This window comes from Ceratotherium simum, chromosome 3 (assembly GCF_057802395.1).
Source record: "Ceratotherium simum simum isolate JZ-2026a chromosome 3, ASM5780239v1, whole genome shotgun sequence".
NCBI classification, from domain to species: domain Eukaryota; kingdom Metazoa; phylum Chordata; class Mammalia; order Perissodactyla; family Rhinocerotidae; genus Ceratotherium; species Ceratotherium simum.
Window position 1 is genome coordinate 23,579,165 of NC_141902.1, and position 21,320 is coordinate 23,600,484.

At 42.0% G+C, this 21,320-nt stretch overlaps 1 protein-coding gene and 1 long non-coding RNA gene across 2 annotated transcripts; one reads left to right on the top strand and one right to left on the bottom strand.

Annotated features, from left to right (window-relative positions):
- Positions 1 to 3,782: 3,782 nt before the first annotated feature.
- On the bottom strand, positions 3,783 to 17,996 carry LOC147917452 (uncharacterized). Its single transcript, XR_015549781.1, has 4 exons — positions 17,803 to 17,996; positions 12,621 to 12,859; positions 11,328 to 11,446; positions 3,783 to 10,610 (listed from the first exon to the last, which is right to left on the bottom strand). It is a non-coding gene; the product is annotated as an uncharacterized LOC147917452 (long non-coding RNA).
- On the top strand, positions 10,497 to 13,348 carry LOC101389502 (chymase). The gene is made up of 5 exons (XM_004421163.3): positions 10,497 to 10,566; positions 11,272 to 11,422; positions 12,185 to 12,320; positions 12,548 to 12,802; positions 13,193 to 13,348. Exons 1-5 carry the CDS (start codon positions 10,509 to 10,511, stop codon positions 13,334 to 13,336), a joined length of 744 nt encoding a protein of 247 aa, XP_004421220.1. The 5' UTR covers positions 10,497 to 10,508; the 3' UTR covers positions 13,337 to 13,348.
- Positions 17,997 to 21,320: the final 3,324 nt, after the last annotated feature.

The following is a 21,320-nucleotide window of genomic DNA, read 5'->3' on the forward strand; positions in this document are numbered from 1 at the left end:
AACCCAAAGAGTTCATCCATACCCTTCTTAAACATGATCATTATTGGCTAACTTATTATACTCTTAAGCAACCCATCAACAATGGGGCAATTGATTGTTAACTTATCATGATGTCGAGCAAAAGCCCTTTCCCTCTACTTTTCACTTCTGGTTCTGTCTTCTGAGGCCCTCAGGACAAGACTGCTCTCCCCCACATGGCATTCCTTATGATATTTGATGTCATTCATCAAGTCCCCTCTGAGTCTTCTCTTCTCAAGTCACACCTGGTCTCTCCCTTTCTTCTCCAGTAGTCCCAGCACCTCTCACCATCTAGAAGCCCTTTGCTGGACATCCTATAGATGGCCAACTTCCCTCTAAAGGATGAGATTCTCAACTGCTCAGAGGTGAGAATTTAGTTTGACCAGTGTAGACCATGTCTGAGTACTTTGTAGCTCTGGACACTCAACTTCCCTTGATGCAGCACAAGGTCACGTTGGCTCTCTGGCAGCCCCAACATATTAGGGATGCTTATGGGGTATGCATTCAAGTAAACCCCTAGGTCTTTCTTACATGTGCTACTGCTGAATCACAACTTCACTGTCTCATCTTGTTTTGTTCTGTTAATCCTTTGTATAAAAATATTGGAATTTACATTTTTCTTTAAGCTTAAATGCAGAGGTTTTACAGATGGGATTCCTGATTCAAGCTTAAGTATGAATTCCCCACTCTGTCATATCTACCTATGTGTTGCTGGGCAAGTTCCTTAACTAAATCTCATTTTCCTCCATTATAAAATGGGGGTGGTAATAATTGAACATACCTCTTAAAGACATTTGAGGTTTAGAAGATATAATTCGTCTATAGTCCTCAGAACAGTGTCTGGCACAGAGCAGTAGCCAATCGATGATGAGTAATTTTACTTTCCTATACAAATTTCATTTTTTAATATTTGATCAGCTAAACTATCATTCAGAAACAAAGAAAAAATAACTTTCTGAACAAACAAAAAGAAACCCTCACTGAAGGAACTTCTGAAGATGTGTTTCAAGAAGAAAATTTAACCCATAAGAAAAGAGTGAGATGCAAGACAAAATGGTGAGTAAAGACGTTGCTAAAATGAGGGTAAATCTAAGCAAGGATTGACTTATAAAATCTTAATAATGATCTGACTAATTTGAGAAGAAAAGAAAAGAAGAGAAAGAGTATTGAACAACAACAACAAAAAGGTGATACAGGAAAAGGATGATAGGAGTCCTGGTGTTCTAAGATCCTTGGATTGTTCAGGAGGGATGTAGACACTGATTAACTAGGACTTTATTACTTCGAGTACTGTGTTAAAATTCAGGGGCTAAAAACCACTAAAAGAAGTAGAATATACTGTTTTTACACTAGTAAAAAGAGAAAGGGAAATATTTAAAGACTCAGTCATTACAAAAGCAGACCAGAAAGGAGAAAATTACACAAGCTATAAAATAAGTTGGTATAAAAAAATGCCAAATATAACAGCAATAAAACAAATTGTAAATAAACTTCACACATAAGTTAAAAGACGGACATCATTTTTGGAGAAAAAATCCAGCTAAATATTTATTTACTCATAAGAATGCTAAAAGGTTGGAAATAAAGGGATGGAAAAAAAGTACACCTGATAGACACAAACCAAAATAGAGCTGATGAGCTTATTTGAAACCAGGCAATTGGTTTTTTTTAAAAGCATCACTTGGGATAAATATTTTCCATATACTATCAAGATAAAAGTTAGAAATCTCTAGAAAAACACAATTCTAAATATGCCCATATATTTAAAATCAATAATTCAAAATATATATAACAAAAATTAGAAAAGAAGAAAAGTCTCAAGCCCGTTATGTAGGACTCCACTTTAAGAAACTAGAAAAAGAACAGAAAATTAAACCCAAAGTAAGCAGAAGAAAGACAATAATAAGATAAGAACAAAAATCAAGAATTAGAAAGTAGAAAAACAACAGAGAAAAATCAATGAAGCCAAAGGTGGTTATTTGGGAAGATCAATAAAATTGATCTAGCCAGACTGATCAGGAAAAAAGAGACAACTCAAATTACCACTATCAGCAATGACAGAAGAAACATTGCTACATATTCTATGGATATTAAAAAGATAAGAAGGGAATATTATGAAAAACTTTATGCCTGTGAATTTGACAAATTAGGTGAAATGGGCAAATTCCTTGAAAGACACAAACCAACAAACTCATTCAACAATAAATAAGTATCCAGGGCCGGCCCTGTGGCTTAGCGGTTAAGTGCGCGCGCTCCGCTACTGGAGGCCCAGGTTCAGATCCCAGGCGCGCACCGATGCACTGCTCCTCTGGCCATGCTGAGGCCACGTCCCACATACAGCAACTGGAAGGATGTGTAACTATGACGTACAACTATCTACTGGGTTTTTGGGGGAAAAATAAATAAATAAAATTATAAAAAATATAAAAATAAATAAATAAATAAATAAGTATCCTTACTAGTACTATACCATGTAGTTAAAAATCTTCCTGCAAACAAAGCTCCAGACCCGGAAAACTTCACTGGTGAAATCCACCAAACATTTAAGGAAAAAATAATATCTATTCTACAAAACTGTGTCATAAAATAGAATAGGAGGGCACATTTCCCAACACATTCATTGAAAGCAGTATCACCCTGATACCAACTCCAGACAAACACATTACAACAAAAGGAAACCAGAGACAAATATCCCTCATGAACATTTTATTAATTATCTATTGCTGCATAACAAATTACCCTAAAATTTAGTGACTTAAAACCCACAATTTCTGTTAGTCAGGAATCCAAGTGTGACTTAGCTAAGTGTTTCTGGTTCAATTTCACCTATGAGATTTAATCAAATTGTTGACTGGGGCTGCAGTCTCATCTGAAGACTCAACTGGGGCTAAAAGATCCACTTCAAAGCTCACTCATGTGGTTGTTGACAGGTTTCAGTTCCATACAGACTAGGGCCTCAGTTCCTCATAGGATGTGGAACTGAGAGCCTCTGTTCATCACCACACCATGTGGGCCACTCCATAACGTTGTGCACATTATGCCAGCTTGTTTCCCTTAGCACAAAAGAGCAAGGGAGAAGGAGAGAGAAAGAAAGACCCCAATATAGAAGGCATATTCTTTCAGCAACCTAATCTTGAAAGTGGCATCCTATAAATCCTACAATATTCTCTTAACCAGAAGTGAGTCAGTCAATCCAGGCCACACTCAAAGGGACAAGATTACATGATAGCATAAGTAGCAGGAGGCAGGGATCATGAAAGGCCATGTTAGAGGCTGTCCACCACCATAACACATATGAAAATTTTTAACAAAATTTTAGAAAATCAAATATTAACAACAGAAAATTGGATAATGCATCATGATTAAGTGGGGTTTATCCTGGGATTATAAAGTTAAACATTCAAAAATCAGTCAGTATAATTCACCATATTAACAGACTAAAAATGGAAAACTCTATGATAATCTCAATCAAAGCAGAAAAGTCTTTAACAAAATCCAACATCCATTCATGATAAAAGAACAAAAGCTCTCAGCAAACAAAGACTAGAAGGGAACTTCTTCAACCTGATAAAGAGCATCCACAAATTCCCTAAACCTAATATCATAAATGGTAAAAGACTGTATGCTTCCACTTAAGTTTGGGAATAAAGCAAGGATGTCATTCTTACTACTTCTATTCAACAATATACTGCAGGACCTAGCAAGTGCAATGAGGCAAGAAGAAGAAACGAAAGGTATATAAATTAGAAAGAAAAATTGTCTTTATTTGCAGGTGACATGATCATCATGTAGAAAATCCTAAGGAATCTACAAAAAAGCTACCAAAAATAAGCTTTTAGTAAAAGTAATAACTGAGTTTAGCAAGGTTACACATAGCAAGGTTACACTCTTACAAGATTAATATGTAAAATTCAATTGTATTTCTATATACAAATAAAATCAGACATTGAATTTTAAAACATTTACAATATGTTTACAATAGGTTACATACAAAATATATGTCCATTTATGTATGATTCTTGAAATGACAAAATTATAAAGAGGAGATTAATGGTTGCAAGGGGCTAGGGATGTGGTGGGAAGGCACAGTGGGAGAGAGGTGAGTAAGGCTGTAAAAGGGCAGTATGTTAAGGGTCCATCAATGGATGAAGAAAATGTGATACACACACACACACAAACACACACACACACACACAATGGAATATTATTAATCCATAAAAAAGAAGGAAAGCCTGCCATTTGTGACAATGTAGATTGGCCTAGAGGGCATTAAGCTAAGTGAAATAGACAGAGAAAGATAAGTACCATATGATCTAATTCATATGTGGAATCTTAAAAATGAAACAAAAAGCAAAAATGAACTCACAGATACAGAGAATAGATTGGTGGTTGCCAGAGGCGGGAGGTGGCAGGTGGGTGAAATGAGTGAAGCCGTTCAAAAGTTATAAACTTCCGGTTACAAAATAAATAAGTCCTGGGGATGTAATGTACAGCATGGTAACTATAGTTAATAATACTGTATTGTATATTTGAAAGCTGCTAAAAGAGTAGATCTTAAAAGTTCTCATTGCAAGAAAAAAATTGTAGCTTTGTCAGGTGATGGATGTTAACTAGACTTACTGTGGTGATCATTTCACAATATACACATACATCAAATCATTATGTTGTACACCTGAAACTAATATAATGTTTATGTTTTTTACATAATTTTTTTTAAAAAGGGAAGCATGAGAGGTCCTTGTGGTAATGAAACTGTTCTTGAAACATACCTTGACTGTTGTGGTGGATACATGAACCCACACATGTGATAAAATTGCATAGAACTAAATACACCACACACACACACTAGTACATGTAATACTGGTGAAACCCAAAGAAGATTGGTGGATGGTATCAACGTGAGTTTCCTGGCTGTGATATTATGCTGTAATTTTACGAGATGTTGCCATTGGAGGAAGCTGGGTGAAGGGTACGCAGGATCCCTCCGTATTATTTCTTACAACTGCATCTGAACCTACAACTATCTCAAAATTAAAAAGTTTAATTAAAAATAGTTCTGCTTGCTACTTCTTAGCATAGCTACAGAACAATCCATCTTTTCCCAGGAGTGTGGAGACATATTTATTTTCAGCTTGAATTTTTATGCACCATTATCCTCCAGAGACACTTCGGAGTGGGGCTGTATTACTACAACCATCCACTTTCAAGTGATGCCAGCATATCATGGAAAACCATCTGTAAACCAGGTGTGAATATATTCCTTCTAAATCAACTGATCATTCAGAAAGTCTCCTTGAGGGTTGTACCTCTTTTTTAGTAGTAAGAGGGATCAGATGCAGCAACTTGTCCATTTCTTCAGAAGGAATATCTTGGTCCCAGATCACTGAACTCAGATATTTCACTAATAATGAAGACCCATGAATTTTTGTGGGATTTATTTTCCACCTTCTGGCATGCATGCATCTTGCCAAGATGCCTCAAGTAGTTGCTCCCTCTTGCTTCCCAGATCCAATCAATGTAATATCATCAATGTAATGGACAAACATGGTGTCCTATGAAGTGGAGAGGTGATCAAGTTCCCTGCAATAGCTGTTGATATGGCCCTGAGTGAAAGTGTATTGGTAGCCCTGCGACACATTCCCCAGAACAATAGCTGCAGGAGATTTGTTCCTTTGCTCCAGCAATAAAACTACCTCAGGAAGAGCAGCTGCAATTAGAGTCACCACCTGAATAAATTTACAATAATCTGCTGTAATTCTCCAAGATCCCATCTTTCTTCTGCGCAAACCAAATAGGTGAGCTGAATGGGGATGTCATAGGAATCATCACTCCTACATCAATCAATAATTTGGTGGTTGCACTAATCTCTGAATCTCTCCATGAATACAATATTGCTCCTGGTTTACTATTTTGGTAGGTAGATGTAGTTCTGGTGGCTTCCACTTCTCCTTTTCTACCGTAATAGCCCTCACTCCATGAGTTAGGCAACACTGTGGGGATTCTGCCAGTTTTTTAACACGTCTATTCTGTCTCTGTTTTCTGGAACTGGGGAAATAGTCAAAGGTTGGTTTGGGAACCCATCGGGCCCTCTATGAGATGGACTCATGTCAAAACTTTGTTGATCACCTCCACAAGCCCTTCCTCTGACTGGCAATTCACAGAAGCATTTTGGGTCTTTAGGAATTAGGATCAGTTCAGAACCAGTGTCCAGTAACCAAAAAAAAAGACATGATTACTTCTCATATTTTTTTTCTCTAATTCATAGTCACTCTGGTAGATGGTCACAGGTAGCTTTGGGGAGGGCAAGGAGGAAGATGTACAGTACAAATTCTTGGCTATGTAACAAGGACCTTCCTCAGGGGCACTAAGTCCTCTTCATTCAAGGAGCTCTGGGTCAGTAAACTGGCTCACGTCTGGGAACTAGTTGAGATGCCTTGTGATGTTCAAGACCTCTGTTCAGCAGACCCAGAATGCTGCCACTTATGCAAATCAACTGAGACTTTAGTAGGCTGCCTGTCTATTTCAGTTCCAGGGACACCATGATCAATTAGCCAAAGTCAAAGACCTCTATTCGTCAAACTCTCTTGACTTCTGTCTCAACTCTGATACCCACTACAGTAACCAAGCCTACTTTATATCTGATAGCCTGGCTTCTCCCACCCTGGATCCCATCATCACCTTGGAACTCAGGGATCCCAGTTCAATAGCAGCAGTTCCTACTGTCATTCTAGACCTGCAGCAAACACTACAGTGTTCTTCACAGATGCCATTATGGCCCTCCCCAATGTATTTTTCATAGCTTTGGTGGAAAGAGTGCTCTACCACTCTCCTAAGACATACTTAGGGAGTGAGTAAACCAGTCTCACACAATAAATCCACCCTACCTTCTGATTTCCCTAAGCTTTGGATACCTTCCTCCACAGTATACCAAAGAAGTTCTGGAGACTCAATTTCACTTAGTATAGACCACCTTTGGCTCTACAGTCATGCATCACTTAACGATGGGGATACGTTCCGAGAAACGTGTCATTAGGCAATTTTATCATTGTGCAAACATCATAGGGTGTACTTACACAAACCTAGATGGTATAGCCTACTACACACCTAGGCTATATGGCACTAATCTTACAGGGCCACCATCATATATGCAGTCCATCATTCACCAACGTCATTATGTGGGGCATGACTGTATATTTAAATCCAACCAACTAGGTAAATAGTTAGAGCCACTTAGATATGCTTGATCTAATATGCTGACATTAGAATCTCTACTTAGTGCATCCCATCAACAAAGTCAGCCTGGCCTAACATTACCACGTTCCTTCTATCCTACACCAACTAATTAAGACCCATTTCCATTCATGTTTCTGTTGATATAAATCAGCAAAAATCTTGCAATTGTTTTGATATATATTGCAATTCCTCATGGCTCACACTTACCTCTGAGACCTACTGGGACTTGAGTCTGGTTACAGACCTAGAAGCAGTAAAAGGCCTTAAGGGACGGGAGGGGGTCAGCAGTCCCCTGCAAAGTAACTACCTCAGGGGATCCCATTACAGATTCTTCAGGCAAGAGAAGACTAACCTCCTCAGCTGGAGAAGATTGACTGCTGTTAATGGCAAAAGAGGATTGGAGGAATTCAGGGGTTCAAGGTCCCAGCTTCATCAGAATCTGCCCAAATATAGTCCCATCCCAATTTTCAGAGTCCCAATTAATGCCTTAACTTTAAATAAGAGATCCTGCCAGACTGGGAATTCAAAATGTGTTGCAAGCCACCCATAGGATTAGACATAGGTTTGGTTTTTAGAAATCTCAGACATGAGGTTTTATGAGATAAGAATTTCTTTTATGGCAGTCATAGAATATTTCTGGACCCTAACCTAGACCATCAGCTTGGAATTTAAAGCCCAAAGCTCATCATTTTCTTACGTTCTTTAGTACACTTATAGGCAATCAATTAACCCCATTATACTCCTTATTTCCACTAATATGTTTTATGGTGGCAAATATTTGGTCACCTAAAGTTTTGCCTTTGATTACAAATATCTACAGGGAATAATTTAGGTAACAGGTTTGCTACTGTGTGCCATAAATGATCACTTACAACTTACAACTAATTTCCTTTACCACTTACCACAAGGTAAGTAATACATTTAAATATATTCAGATTAGAGAACCAATAGTAGATAACCCAGGCTAATTTACAGAACCTACACTTAGGTTCCCCTGCACCCCCTTCCAGTGCCAATATCTCTGTTATTTAGAGTACAGTCAGGGAAGCAGAAGCACTATGAGTGATATAAAATAAGGGATTTATTGTAAGGATTGTATCTTATAAAATTTTTGGAACTGGTGAAGAAATCCTCTCTAGATCCTCCTTGTTGTTGTTTTCTTTTGTTTTGTTTTTACAGATCAGGAAAGCAGGGTGATATATGGAAAGATCATGTGATTTGAGTCAAACAGGTATGTGTTTGACACCTAGTTCTGATATATATTTGCTCTGAAATCTTGTCAAGTGACTCAAGTTCTCTGAGCCTCGGTTTCCTCATCTGTAAAATCAAAACAATAATACTTCTCAGGGTTGATGTGAGAGTGAATGAGATAAAGTACACACCTGTAATATACCATATTTCTTTGATTCCAAGATGCACAATATTTCCCATTTTAACGTCTACTACAGGAAATCGTCTTGTAATCAATGGCATGTTTTTGTCTAACTGAGAATACTTTTTTTCTTTCTAAGTGTTACATAAAATAATGAGGGCCCAGAGTAACATCTCAAATAATGACAGGTGCAGATATCACTTTATTATCAAACCAAACGTGACTCTCAGTGCACAAGTGGAAAATCCCAACACACCCTAGAGAACACAAGCGCTCTCCTTTATACATTCCATTCCTTTCTCTCTTCATTGGACTAACCCTTCATCCCACATCCCTTATTATTGAAATTAGTGGAATGAAAAAAGTATGAGTTTCAGAATCTGACATATTAAATTTTGGACCTTGCTGCTATGTAACATTCTGAGCTTCAGTTGAATGCTCCATAATTGTGTATAACACTTACCCAAAAGGACCGTTACAAAGATTAAATGAGACAATGCATGTAAAGTCCTATCAGTGCCAAACATAATGTGAGTAGTCAATAAATTCACCCTTTTTCCTTCTTTCTCTCACTGCCACATTCTATTCTTCTTCTGATTATCTGGATTGAAGGAAGAGCTGATCTCCTAGATCAGGGGGCAGCAAACTACAGCCTCCGGCCAAATCGGCCCATCACCTGTTTTTGTAAATAAAGTTTTATTGGAACACAGTTAGACTCATTGTTTACATATGGCTGCTTTTGTGCTACAATAGCAGAGATGAATAGTTGCCACATAGTATGGCCCGCAAAGCTGAAAATTCTTACTATCTGGCTATTTACAGAAAAAGTTTGCTGATACTTGTTCTAGATTCCTAAAGCAACTAAAAATTCTGCCCCCATTCGTGTTACTACTCTGCCTCTAGAAAGCTGCATTAGAAGAGATGCGTGCATGCCTCATCCTAGGAGTCAGGACTCTTGAGCTCTGACCACGGCTTCAATAGCAGCAAAACAGAGAGGAGAGTTGCGAGGATTTCTGATGAGGAAGCTAGTCAAGCCAGAGTGAAAGACAAAAATGTGACTATGTGGTTTCCAGCCCTCCCCGTTTCTTCTATTTCTGAGCTTATAAAAGCAGGGGCAAGGGAGGAGGGGACAGAAGAAGCTTACCATGGGCAGCCTCGCTGGGAAAATGCATGCCCTTCTCCTTTTGTTGGTCTTTCTCTGTCCTTCTGAAGCTGGAGCTGGTAAGTCCAGAGGGAAACTCCCTGTCCTCTGGTTCCTCAGCTCCTATTCCTAACTCACTGCCCTTAGTCGAAGAAGACCCTAAAATGAGATCTGTTGCAACTGTTCCAGGGGGAAATCTCTATCTGGAAGAGTCATACCCATTCCCTGCAGTTGATGACAGTTTCCCAGGGATGAGAAGTCTTGGATGGAGAAAGAATCAGAAAACTGGCTTTGGAAGTTCCTCCTTGTCTGTTTTCCTCAAAATATCCACAATTCTGCTGCATGGTCCTTCTCTGCCCTGGCTCTTGTGTGGAGAAGGCCAGGATGGGGACATGAAGAAATGTTTAAATGACAGCTCAGAATCAAGACAAGCCATTGTGTTCTGAGAAGTAGGATGAGGATAAATGGGCAGATGGGGGTGGAGAAGGCCAACAAAAAGGACGCATAGAGGGGCTGAGCTACATTAGGGGTAAGGGTGAGGTGGGGGGGGGTCCTTCCAGCAAAACAGAGGGCATCTCTGGGGGAACTTCTGATCAGAAAGACAGAGCTTAGAATGAGAGAAAAAAACATGACCACGCAGTTCCTGTGGTTACCAGCGCTGCCCTTCCCTCACTTGCTGGGAGTTATAAAACTCAGAACTGGGAAGTAGAAGCAGCCCCTGCCCCGGGGAGCCTCTCGGAGAAGATGCATCGTCTTCCTCTCCCCCTGCTGTTCCTTCTCCTGTGCTCCAGAGCTGAAGCTGGTGAGTCTCAGGGTTCGCCCCTCTGGAAGCTGCAGGATCAGCTCCTAAAACAAAGTTTAGCTTTCATAGAGCTCACCCTTAAACAGGATTCCAGGATCTCTCTTGAAGAGCCCAGAGTGAAGTTTCCACCTGGGATATGCCTCCCCATTCTCCGCATCCTATGGTACTTCCTACCATAGGCACAGGGAACCCCACGTTGACCAAGGGAAAGCCCAGTGCAGGAGGGAAGAAGAGGGGTGTCTGTTCAATATAATATGTGCTAATGTGGTATAAAGTCCTATGTTCTCTTCAGAAAAGTCCTAGCCTCTCTTTGAGGCTACACATCACCTTGTAATTTGGCCATTCTGTGACATTGCTTGCGGACTATAAAGAAGGTCAAGACAGGAACCTGGCGAGCTTGTCCCGCACAGTGAGAGAGGAGGGTTGAGTCAGGGGCAGAATGAGAGTGTGGGAAATGCAAGGTGGAAATGCCTGAATGACATCTAAGGCCAGGTTGGCTATTGTGCCTGGAGGAAGGGATGAGAATTTATGTGGGAGGCTGTGGGTGGGGAAAGCAGGTACCAGAGACACCTGAGAGGGAAGACGGGCAGACTACAGGGTGAGGATGAGATTCAAAAGAAGCCTTTCTCAAGCTTAACCGAGTTTGCACATTCTCTGGAGAGAGGACCGATGCCTATGTTCAGGCCCTGGGGTTCTCTGTTCCAGGGGAGATCATCGGGGGCACAGAGTGCAAGCCACACTCCCGCCCCTACATGGCCTACCTGGAAATTGTCACTTCCGAGGATAACCTGGTGTCTTGTGGTGGTTTCTTGATAAGACGGAACTTTGTGCTGACAGCTGCTCACTGTGCAGGAAGGTGAGACAACAGGGTCTTGTTTATCTACAAGTGGGAGATAAACAGCCAGGGTAGCACCCAGGGACACACTCGCAGGGGCCCTGAGGAGGGGCTCCTGGGCCTGGGTCACTTTAAGAAGAGGCAGTACTTGGGCTTAAGGAAATTGGTCTCATAATTGAATAGATGCCCTGATCCTCAGTCATTGTAAGCTCAGCTCCCCTACAAAGGAAAAGGAGGACCCATTCAGGCCTCCTTCCTCTAAAAGTAGCTCTCCTCACCCCAACCCCAACACATAAGACACGGGACTCACTTTTCAGGGCCTCACCCAGTTCCAAGGCCACTTTTTCTATGCACTTTTCAAGAACATTGGCCTTTAGTTCTCAAAGACCTGAACCCATTCTTTTCATGGGGGCAGAGAACAGGGTCCCCAGGAAACCCCACCACTTCCCCCTTTCCTCTGATATCTCTTGCTCCAGAGGGCTGGCCTTCATATAGGGGTCCCTGAATTAAGAAGTGCTAACCCTGTCCCCTGGGTCCTCCCTGGCTTGCTCAGTCCCCAGCAGTCCCCGAGGGTCCTGGAAATTGTCTCTGTTTCCTGAGAAGCTCTTCCCTGAATAAAATCTGAGTTCCCCAAATGTCTCAAGTGGCCCAGGAAAAGGGGGACAGGTAGAGTCCAGTAACCCTGTGACAGACTCCAGTCCCCTTTTCTCAGAATGGGTACATCTCAGGAGAAGCCCCAAACCATCACTGTTTCTCCTTGTCCCTCCTTATCCCTCACAACAGGTCTATAACAGTCACCCTTGGAGCCCATAACATAAAAGAGAAAGAAGACACATGGCAGAAACTTGAGGTCGCAAAACAATTCCCTCATCCAAAATATGATGACTTAAATATTCACCACGACATCATGTTACTAAAGGTGACAACATCTTTCTTCCCTTCTCCAGTTCCTGCTGTTAGGCTTCTCCTTCAGGTCCCCATTGCCCTAAAATTTCCCAACCTGCCTCTGGACTGAACCGCCTCAACTCCAACTCACCTCTCTGGACGTGGCTCTAACATGAAGCAATTTGCCCCGTCCCTCCCTGATTGCCTCCCACTGCCCCATAACCCATTTCTAGCACTGACAGCCCCTCATTCCCTTCACAGTTGCAGGAGAAAGCCAACCTGACCCTGGCTGTGGGGACACTCCCCCTTGCACCCCAGTTCAACTTCATCCCACCTGGGAGGATGTGCCGGGCGGCTGGCTGGGGAGTGACAGAAGTGGAGGAACTGGGCTCAGACACTCTGCAAGAGGTAAAGCTGAGACTCATGGATCCCCGGGCCTGCGGACACTTTACAACTTTTGACCACGACGTCCAGCTGTGTGTTGGCAATCCCAGGAAGAGAAAATCTGCATTTAAGGTGATCCTCAGACCAGGGTCCTTCTCCACAAATTACTGTTCAGGGTCCAGGCATCTCCTGGAAGGAGATGGGGTCAGAAGATTGTCAGCCAGCGACAGGGTTTGAGATGATAGGACTGAGGAAGGTGGAATTGCTCCTCTGCAGGTCTGTCTTCCTATGGCCCCACACAGTCTCTGACCATCCCTCCCAGGCTACTGCCCCCAGGGCACATGGGGTGACAAGAAGGAAAAAAAGAAGGGGTGTCAGACAGAGACGTATGACCCCATGAGGAGCCAGGGCTCCTGAGGCTGACCCTCGGTCTGACTGTGACTCAGACGTGGGACCTACAGGCAGGAGTGGATGACTTCCCTGGCTCACTTTCTGCTCTCTCTCTCTCTCTCTGTCCCACAGGGAGACTCGGGGGGCCCTCTTCTGTGTGCGGGGGTGGCCCAGGGCATTGTCTCCTATGGCCAGGTCAATGCAAAGCCCCCAGCTGTCTTCACCCGGATCTCCCATTACCGGCCCTGGATCAATGAAGTCCTGAAGGAGAATTAACCCTAGAGCCTGGGCTGGCCTGAGAAAACCTGGAACTGGACCCGAGCAGCTTCTCTGTGCCACTCGCTCTGAGCTGCCTCTGGTTCCTACTGAAGTCCTGCCACATACCTAAGCCTCAAGAAGTTTCCTCCAGGTCACAGAACTCTCAATAAACCTCAATAAAGATGCAGCTTCCAGACTTGAGTATGTGTCTTCTCTCTCTGATGCTCGCTTCTCCCAGCACATAGCAACCTGATCCCAGCCCAGGCAGCCTATAAGCTTTGAAAGGGGTGGGTGTGTGGGTGTGGGTGCAACAGAGATACAGAGAGACAGAGACAGAGAGGAAATAATGAAGAAAAAATAGGGAAAGAAAGAAGAGAAAGAGATTCCCCAGAGAGGCAGGATCCATATTTCCAACTTAAACAAGAAATTACACCAGATCCTTCCTTGCCTTAACCATCAACCTTATACCAATTCCAATTTATCTTTAGTAATATTCAGAATCACTAAGAACGTTTTGAATTGCAAACAAGATGCAGGATGTTTCCAGTATCCCTGACCTCTTCCCCTAGATGCCAGTAGCAACACTCCCCTCTCCACCACCAAGTTGTGACAACCACAAATGTTTCCAGGCATTGCTAACTGTCCCGGGGTGGGGGCGGGCAGGGATCACCCTCAGTTGAGAACCACTGGTTTAGATACATGACATAGAGAAGGCAGTTGGTGCCACATAGGGCCCTCCTCACAGTCCACCTCGATCAGAGAAGATCCACCATCTGTGGAGCTTTGATCTGAGATGCAGAGAAGACTGCCTTTCACTCGTTGCTGCAAAACAGATACCTGGAGCAGATAAGAGGAGGGATGGCATCACAAGTTCTGCACGAGCGACACCAGCCACAAAGGGCTGCACCCAAATCAGCAGGAAGTTGAAAGCCGAGAGCCTGGTCAGCACAAACTTGTGCCAGTGAGGGACTGGCTGGAGGAGAGGAAACAAGGCAGGACACAGACAGATGCAACAGGAGCCCACAGCTGACACCACTCCCCTCTGAGGGTGTGTGAGCCCCTTCCATCAAGTGAGCTCTCCCTAGGAATTCGTCTTTAAGAAATAGTCAGAGATATACATGAAGATTCATGAAGAAAGATTTCAATCTCAGCATTTTTAATAACAGAAAAACTGAAATCCCAGCCATAAAACAGTTTAAATGGTAAATTTATATGATTGAATATTTTGAATTCATTAAAAATTTCTTTTCAAAAACATTTAATCATATGGGAAAATTCAATATAATATAATGCTTTTTAAAAGCAATATAAAAATCTCCCTCCAGTAGAATCTCAATTTTGTAATTATATATTTTATGTATGCATAGAGAAAAAATGGAAGTAATTATATCAGAATAATTACGGTGGTTATCTCTAGAGCATAGGATTAATAGCTACTTTTATTTTGTTTCTACACTGGCTCCAAACCCCATGCATTCTAACTGTTGGGGACTCAGCACCATATATCACCAGTAGATATGGACATATAACTATCCATTCTCCCATTGGTCACACAGGGAGCCACCACCCAGACCTGAGTCTTCACCTGAGACACTGTGAGCTGTCCCCCTCCTTCCCTCTCGTTGTTGCCCCAGCTGCTTCGTGCCCTTGCAATCCAGCTTGACATGGAGAATCAGTATATTGGGGAAATTAAGTTTCCTTATATGTTACAAATTATTTTTAAGTGGTTATATAGTAAATGATTACCGAAAAAAATCGAAAAAGAAAACAAAGAAGGTTTACCCAATTGCAAGAGGCTGTATAAAACATAGCTCTAGAATGTTCAGGAAAATTTGATTCTTTTTTTTTCTTTGGTGAGGAAGATCAGCCCTGAGCTAACATCTGATGCCAATCCTCCTTTTTGCTGAGGAAGATCGGCCCTGGGCTAACATCCGTGCCCATCTTCCTCCACTTTATATGGGATGCCGCCACAGCATGGCTTGACAAGCGAACCTGAGAACCCCGGGCCACTGCAGCAGAGCATGCGCACTTAACCGCTTGCACCACTGGACCGGCCCTGGAAAATTTGATTCTTATAAATATTATGCTCTGATTGCTCCATAGTTCTCTTCTCTCAACACACTGCCCATCACGCTTGAATTTATCTCAGCAGCTGTCCTTTCTCTAAGAAAAGTCTTTGCAAACAAATTATAGCCACCGTAAGTTCTTATAAGTGGAAATTTTTCTTTCCCTGGCCATTTGATGAAAGAAATTAAACAAGACACAAACAAATGGAAAGATATCTTGTGTTCATAGATTAGAAGACTTAATATTGTTAAAAATGTCTATTCTTCACAAAGTGATCTATACCTTCAATGCAATTCCTATCAAAATTCCAATGGCATTTTTTACAGAAATAGAAAAAACAGTTCTAAAAGTCATATGAAAACATAAAAGACCCCAAACAGCCAAAGCAATCCTGAGATAGAAGAACAAAGCTGGAGGCATCACATTTACTGATTTCAAAATATATTACAAAGTTACAGAAATTAAAACAGTATGGTACTGGCATAAAGATAGACAAATAGACCAATAGATCGGAACAGAGAGCTCAGAAATAAATCCATGCATACACAGTCAACTGATCTTGGACAAGAGTGCCAAGAATACACAATAGAGAAAGGGTAGTGTCTTCAACAAATAGTTGAGGAAACTGTATATCCACATGCAAAGAAATGAAATTGGACCCTTATCTTACACCATATACAAAAATCAAACTCAAAATGTATTGAAGACTTAAACATAAGACCTGAAACTATAAAACTCTAGAAGAAAATACAGGAGGAAAGTTTCATGACATTAGTCTTGGCAATGATTTCATAGCTATGACACCAAAAGCATAGGCAACAAAAGCAATAATAGACAAGCGGGATTATATCAAACTAAAAAGCTTCTGCACAGCCAAAGAAACAATCAACAGAGTGAAAAGGCAACCTATAGAATGGGAAAAAATATTTGTAAACCATATGTCCAATAAGGGGCTAATTTCCAAAATACATAAGGAATTCCTACAACTCAATACCAAAAAAAACTAATACCCTGATTTTAAAATGAGCTAAAGATCTGAATAGACATTTCTCCAAAGAAGACATACAAATGGCCAACGGGTATATGAAAAGATACTCAACATCGCTAATCATCAGGAAAATGCAAATCAAAGGCACAATGAGATATCACCTGACACCTATTAGTATGGCTGTTATCAAAAAAAAACAAAAGACAACAAGTGTTGTCAAGGATGTAGAGAGATGGAAGCCTTGCACACTGTTGGTGGGAATGCAAAATGGTGCTGCCGCTATAGAAAACAGTATGGAGGTTCCTCAAAAAGTTAAAAACAGGGCTACCATATGATCCAACAACCCCACTTCTGGGTATATATACAAAAGAATTTAAATGAGGATCTCAAAAAAATATTAGCATTCTCACATTCATTGCAGTGCTATGCACAATAGCCAAGATGTGGAAACAACCAAAACGTCTATCAATATATGAATGGATAAAGAAAATGTGCTGTATACATACAATGGAATATTATTCAGCCTTTAAAAAGAAGGAAATTCTGCCATATGTGACAACACGATGAATGTTGAGAACATTATGCTAAATGCCAGTTTTATATAATATATAATTATGCCAGCCACAGAAGGACAAACACTGCATGATTCTACTTATAGGAGGTATCTAAAATAGTCAAATTCCTAGAGTCAAAGAGTTAAATGTTAGCTGCCAGTGACTGTGGGGAGAGGGAAATGGGGAGTTGCTAATCAACGGGCATAAAGTTGCAGTTAAGCAAGATGAATAAGTCTTAGTGACACTGTACCTATAGTTAACAATACTGTATTATACACTTAAAAATTTGTTAAGAGGGTAGATCTCATGTTAAGTGTTCTTACTACAATAAAATATATTTCTACAAAAACTTTTGGGGTACAACAAAATGGGGCTTAAGGGGACAATTATAGCCCTAAAAGCATGTATTTGAAAATAAGTGCTAAAAATTAATGAGGTAAATGTTAAAACCAAAAAATGAGAAAAAAGAAAACAACAGGGTAAAGTTATTCATAGAAAGTGAAAGAGAGAAAATAACAGAAATAATCACAGAGAATAATTGAATTAAAATCAAAGAAACAGTAGAGACTCAGGGTAAGGAAAAATTTCATAATGACACACAAAAAGTATAAACTAAAATGAAAAAATTTAATTTGACCTCATTAAAATTTAAAACAACTGGACTGGATAAAGAAAGCATATTGAACACACACAGGTATTTTTTTCCTCCCTCCAGAAACCACTCTAAAATGGCAGCAAAGAGATTTTTTAATAGATTTCTATCTCTCAAGAGAAAGAGAGAGAATAAAGAGGAGACAATATCAACAGAATTTTGGAAGAATGAAGTAAAGACCTGACAGTTTCTATGCCAGCAGGAGGGAAAGTTGAAAACCAACCTGATGCCCGGCCCCGTGGCTTGGTGGTTAAGTGCGCGCGCTCCGATGCTGGTGGCCCGGGTTCGGATCCCAGGCGCGCACCGAGGCACCACTTCTCCGTCCATCCTGAGGCCGAGTCCCACATACAGCAACTAGAAGGATGTGCAGCTATGACATACAACTATCTACTGGGGCTTTGAGGGGAAAAATAAATAAATAAATAAATAAAAATCTTTAAAAAAAAAAAAAAAAAAAAGCAAACCAACCTGATTTACATTATAGAATCCCCAAAAGGAATTATTAGTAGCCATTTGAAGAATATCAGACCCGCCACTCCTCACAGCTGGACTGCCTCTCCATCACTCCAGTAAAAGGCTGGAGATTTATTCACTGGAGAAGAGAAAACAGAGAGTCTCTGATTTGGGATTCAAAATGCAAAGTTGAAGGTAGGTGTACTACGCTGAAAATAGGAGTAGTAAGTAAACTGTGAACACTAGATTATGAGACACATCATCACTCCTCCCCCAATCCTCTTCCTCTACTAGGCTCCCAGAACACTGGCATTCTGGTCTTCACCCTCCAGGAAGGACATAAGAAGCATTTTCTTTGGAGACTCCAACTAGCCCAAGAGGAAGGAACTGAAGATACTAATATCCGAGGCTCCCCAACTAAGGATCCAGCCAGAGGACCCCATGGGTAAGTTTGCAATTAACGAGCCTGATTTAGCTTTTTGGCCCCCAACTCTTAACCAGGCAATCAAGAGTCCCACCTGAGGACATCCCCTAAAATGAAAAATACAAAGGAAAGAAATGTGAGGAAGAGGAGAAAATGCAGGAAGAAGAATCTTTTTAAACTATCATTAATATCCCCAGAGCAATAAAAGACAATGTTGCACTCTTGAAAAAAGAACAGGATACTATGTTTTTTAAAAAGAACTACTCCAAGAACACAAAGAAGCTATTGGATATTTAAAATAAGATAATAGCAGAAATTAAGAACTCAATGGAAGATAAACTTAAGGAACTCTCCCAGATATTAGAGCAAAAAAAAAAAAAAGAAAATAATAGAGAAATAAAAAGCAAATTGGAGCACCAGTCTAGGAAATTCATCACCGGTGTGACAGAAGTTTGTATCAACATAAAATAAAAATACTTTCAAATAATTTACTTTCCAGCACCCTTTCTCAGGACTGGAGGATGTCTTCCACCGAAACGAGAGCGTAAACCAAGAAATGAAGGGAGATCCCAGGATGACAGCGTTATCCCAGGTGAGTGGTCCAGATTGGAGCATGTCAGAAGGCCTGAGAGAAATCACTGTTAAGGAAGAAATTAATGGAATGTCTGTAGCTCTGAATGTGTCAAGAGGATATTCAATTTGGGATTGAATTAGTGAGGTATACATAAAAAACTAAGCAAGGAAAAAGGTATTAATTCTAGCAAAAATGAAAGTTGAAAAGAACAGGAAAACTAATCATAGTTTATACATGGCGCAGCTGTGAGCAGCATTTACATAGTCAAGATAGTGTGAACAGTGAATATTGACCTTCCACCCATGAGTCCTAATAAGGTACTTGGTCACTCACACACATAGGGATGTACTTTATGGTCCTATCTCCTTAGGTTTATAAATATTATTATTATCATCTTCATCATATTGAGCCATCCTCTTTCTTCTCATTATTAGTCATCATTATTGTAATTATTACCATTATTATTATTACTTACAGCTGTTGTTGTTATAAAACATTGAATAAAGTTTCTCTACCCTTAAAAAAAAAAAAAGGTCAGCCCTGAGCCAAGGAAGAGCAGACTCGGCACGGGTCAGGGCTGGGCAGGCAGCCCTCAAGGTCCCCAGGTGCAACGCTGCCCAGCCCAGGTCCCAGCTGAAGCACCAGCACTCTCTCTGCAAAACTTCACCACTGGGCTAGTGCTCAGGCCGGAGCCAGTGTGACCACAACAAAGGCACAGCACTTGTGGGGAGGCAGAGAGGGGAGAGGGTCAGTCCTGCCAAGAGGAGCAAAATACTAGCTCTAAATCCTGAGCCCAGGTTAGAATAGCTGCTGATGCGTAGGAAGGCGCCAGCCTGAGTGGTCTCTGTCTCGACTACTCTGGTTTTGAGAGGAACTCTGACTTCCTGAAACCACAGCTTTGACACACAGATCCAGAGCTGCTTTGGTCTGTCAGAGCCCAGACACCACCACGTTCTCCCATCCCCACCCCAGACCAGCCACACCCAAAGAACGCCCTGAGGGTGACCTTGGCCTCCCCTCTTTATTCTAGCGTGTCAACACCAGTGTCCAGGAGCTAGAATGTCAGCTCAAAGCCCTCCAGTCCTTCTCCCCTGAGAATAAATAGTCTGCACACACCCAGGACCCCTGAAGGCTGCTCTGATGTCCCAAGACTCCCAATATGCAGAACAGGCTTCCCCTGTTCTGTACAAGCTTCTCTAGCTGTGTGGCTTGTCTGAAATGGGCAGCGGCTAGAGAAAGCCATCCTATCCCTGGCTCTGAGTTCTGGCAGGTGAGAGGAGCAAGGTGAGCCAGAATCCTCCGAGGCCTGCTAAAGCAGGAGGCCACCCAAAGGCTCGGAGGCTCACCCAGCCTGGGAGCTGAATCGGGTAAAGGGAGGGGCAGCATGCAGTGTGGACAGGGACCCTAGAGCAGCCATCGGCACCAACCGAGAGAAAAGTGGCACCGGCTGAGAGTTGGGAAGGAATCATAGTAGAGCTGCCACAAGCCCCACAGATCGAGCGTCCCTGAAGATAACAGGTCTCCCTTCAAGGTCAGGCCTCAGGCAAATTTTTAAGGTTAGTATCGCCCTGGGAGACAAAATGATTCTGGGAACTCTAGAATTAAACTTCACCCACAAGTGCCAAGAACAAGGAACTTAGAGATGAGAGTTGGGACGTCCTCTGTTGGAGCACTGAGTAGAGATGGTCCCCTCCAAGCTAGACATGGCCTTTATTTACCTACCCCAAAGTAAACCGTTCCTGAGACTCCTTGGGAAGGAAAAATGAGAGGGCAGAGGAACTAGCATCCTCAAGTAAATCCCTCTGTCTAAAGATGACAGGAGGCAGGACAGGGGCCACAGCATCTAATGGGGCCTCAGGAGCCCTGGCTCAGCCCTGGCTGTCCTCTCCCCCTTAACCTCACACTAGCAGCTAGTGGAGGCCTCTCCTGCAGCCCCTTGCTTGGGGAAGAGCAAATAGAGTTAAGAAGAGGAGAGTTTCTGGTGCAGGCCCCTCTCATAATGCCTCAATTTCCTTTTTTTTTTTCCCCCCATCAGAGTGGAGCTCCAGGCCCCTCCTCCTATTTTCCTCTCGGGTCTCCATCTTGCTGCCCGGGGTAAAGGGAGCAGTGCGTTCTCTCAGCCTCAGCACCCACCTCATGGCCGAGCCACACTGTGTGGAGCAGCTACCGGAAAGAAGACCCTGAGATGGAACGAGAGTGTGAGCAGCTCCGAGCCTTCTCACCCACCGGAGCTCCCCTATCGCTGCCCCAGGGCCCTCCTGACCCACCACCAAACTCTGCAGGCGTGCAC

Coding starts and splice junctions, on each gene's coding strand:
- LOC101389502 (XM_004421163.3), top strand. CDS start 10,509: ATGCATCGTCTTCCTCTCCCCCTGCTGTTCCTTCTCCTGTGCTCCAGA. Junction 11,423..12,184: donor GCTGCTCACTGTGCAGGAAG/GTGAGACAACAG, acceptor CCCTCACAACAG/GTCTATAACAGTCACCCTTG. Junction 12,803..13,192: donor AGAGAAAATCTGCATTTAAG/GTGATCCTCAGA, acceptor TCTGTCCCACAG/GGAGACTCGGGGGGCCCTCT.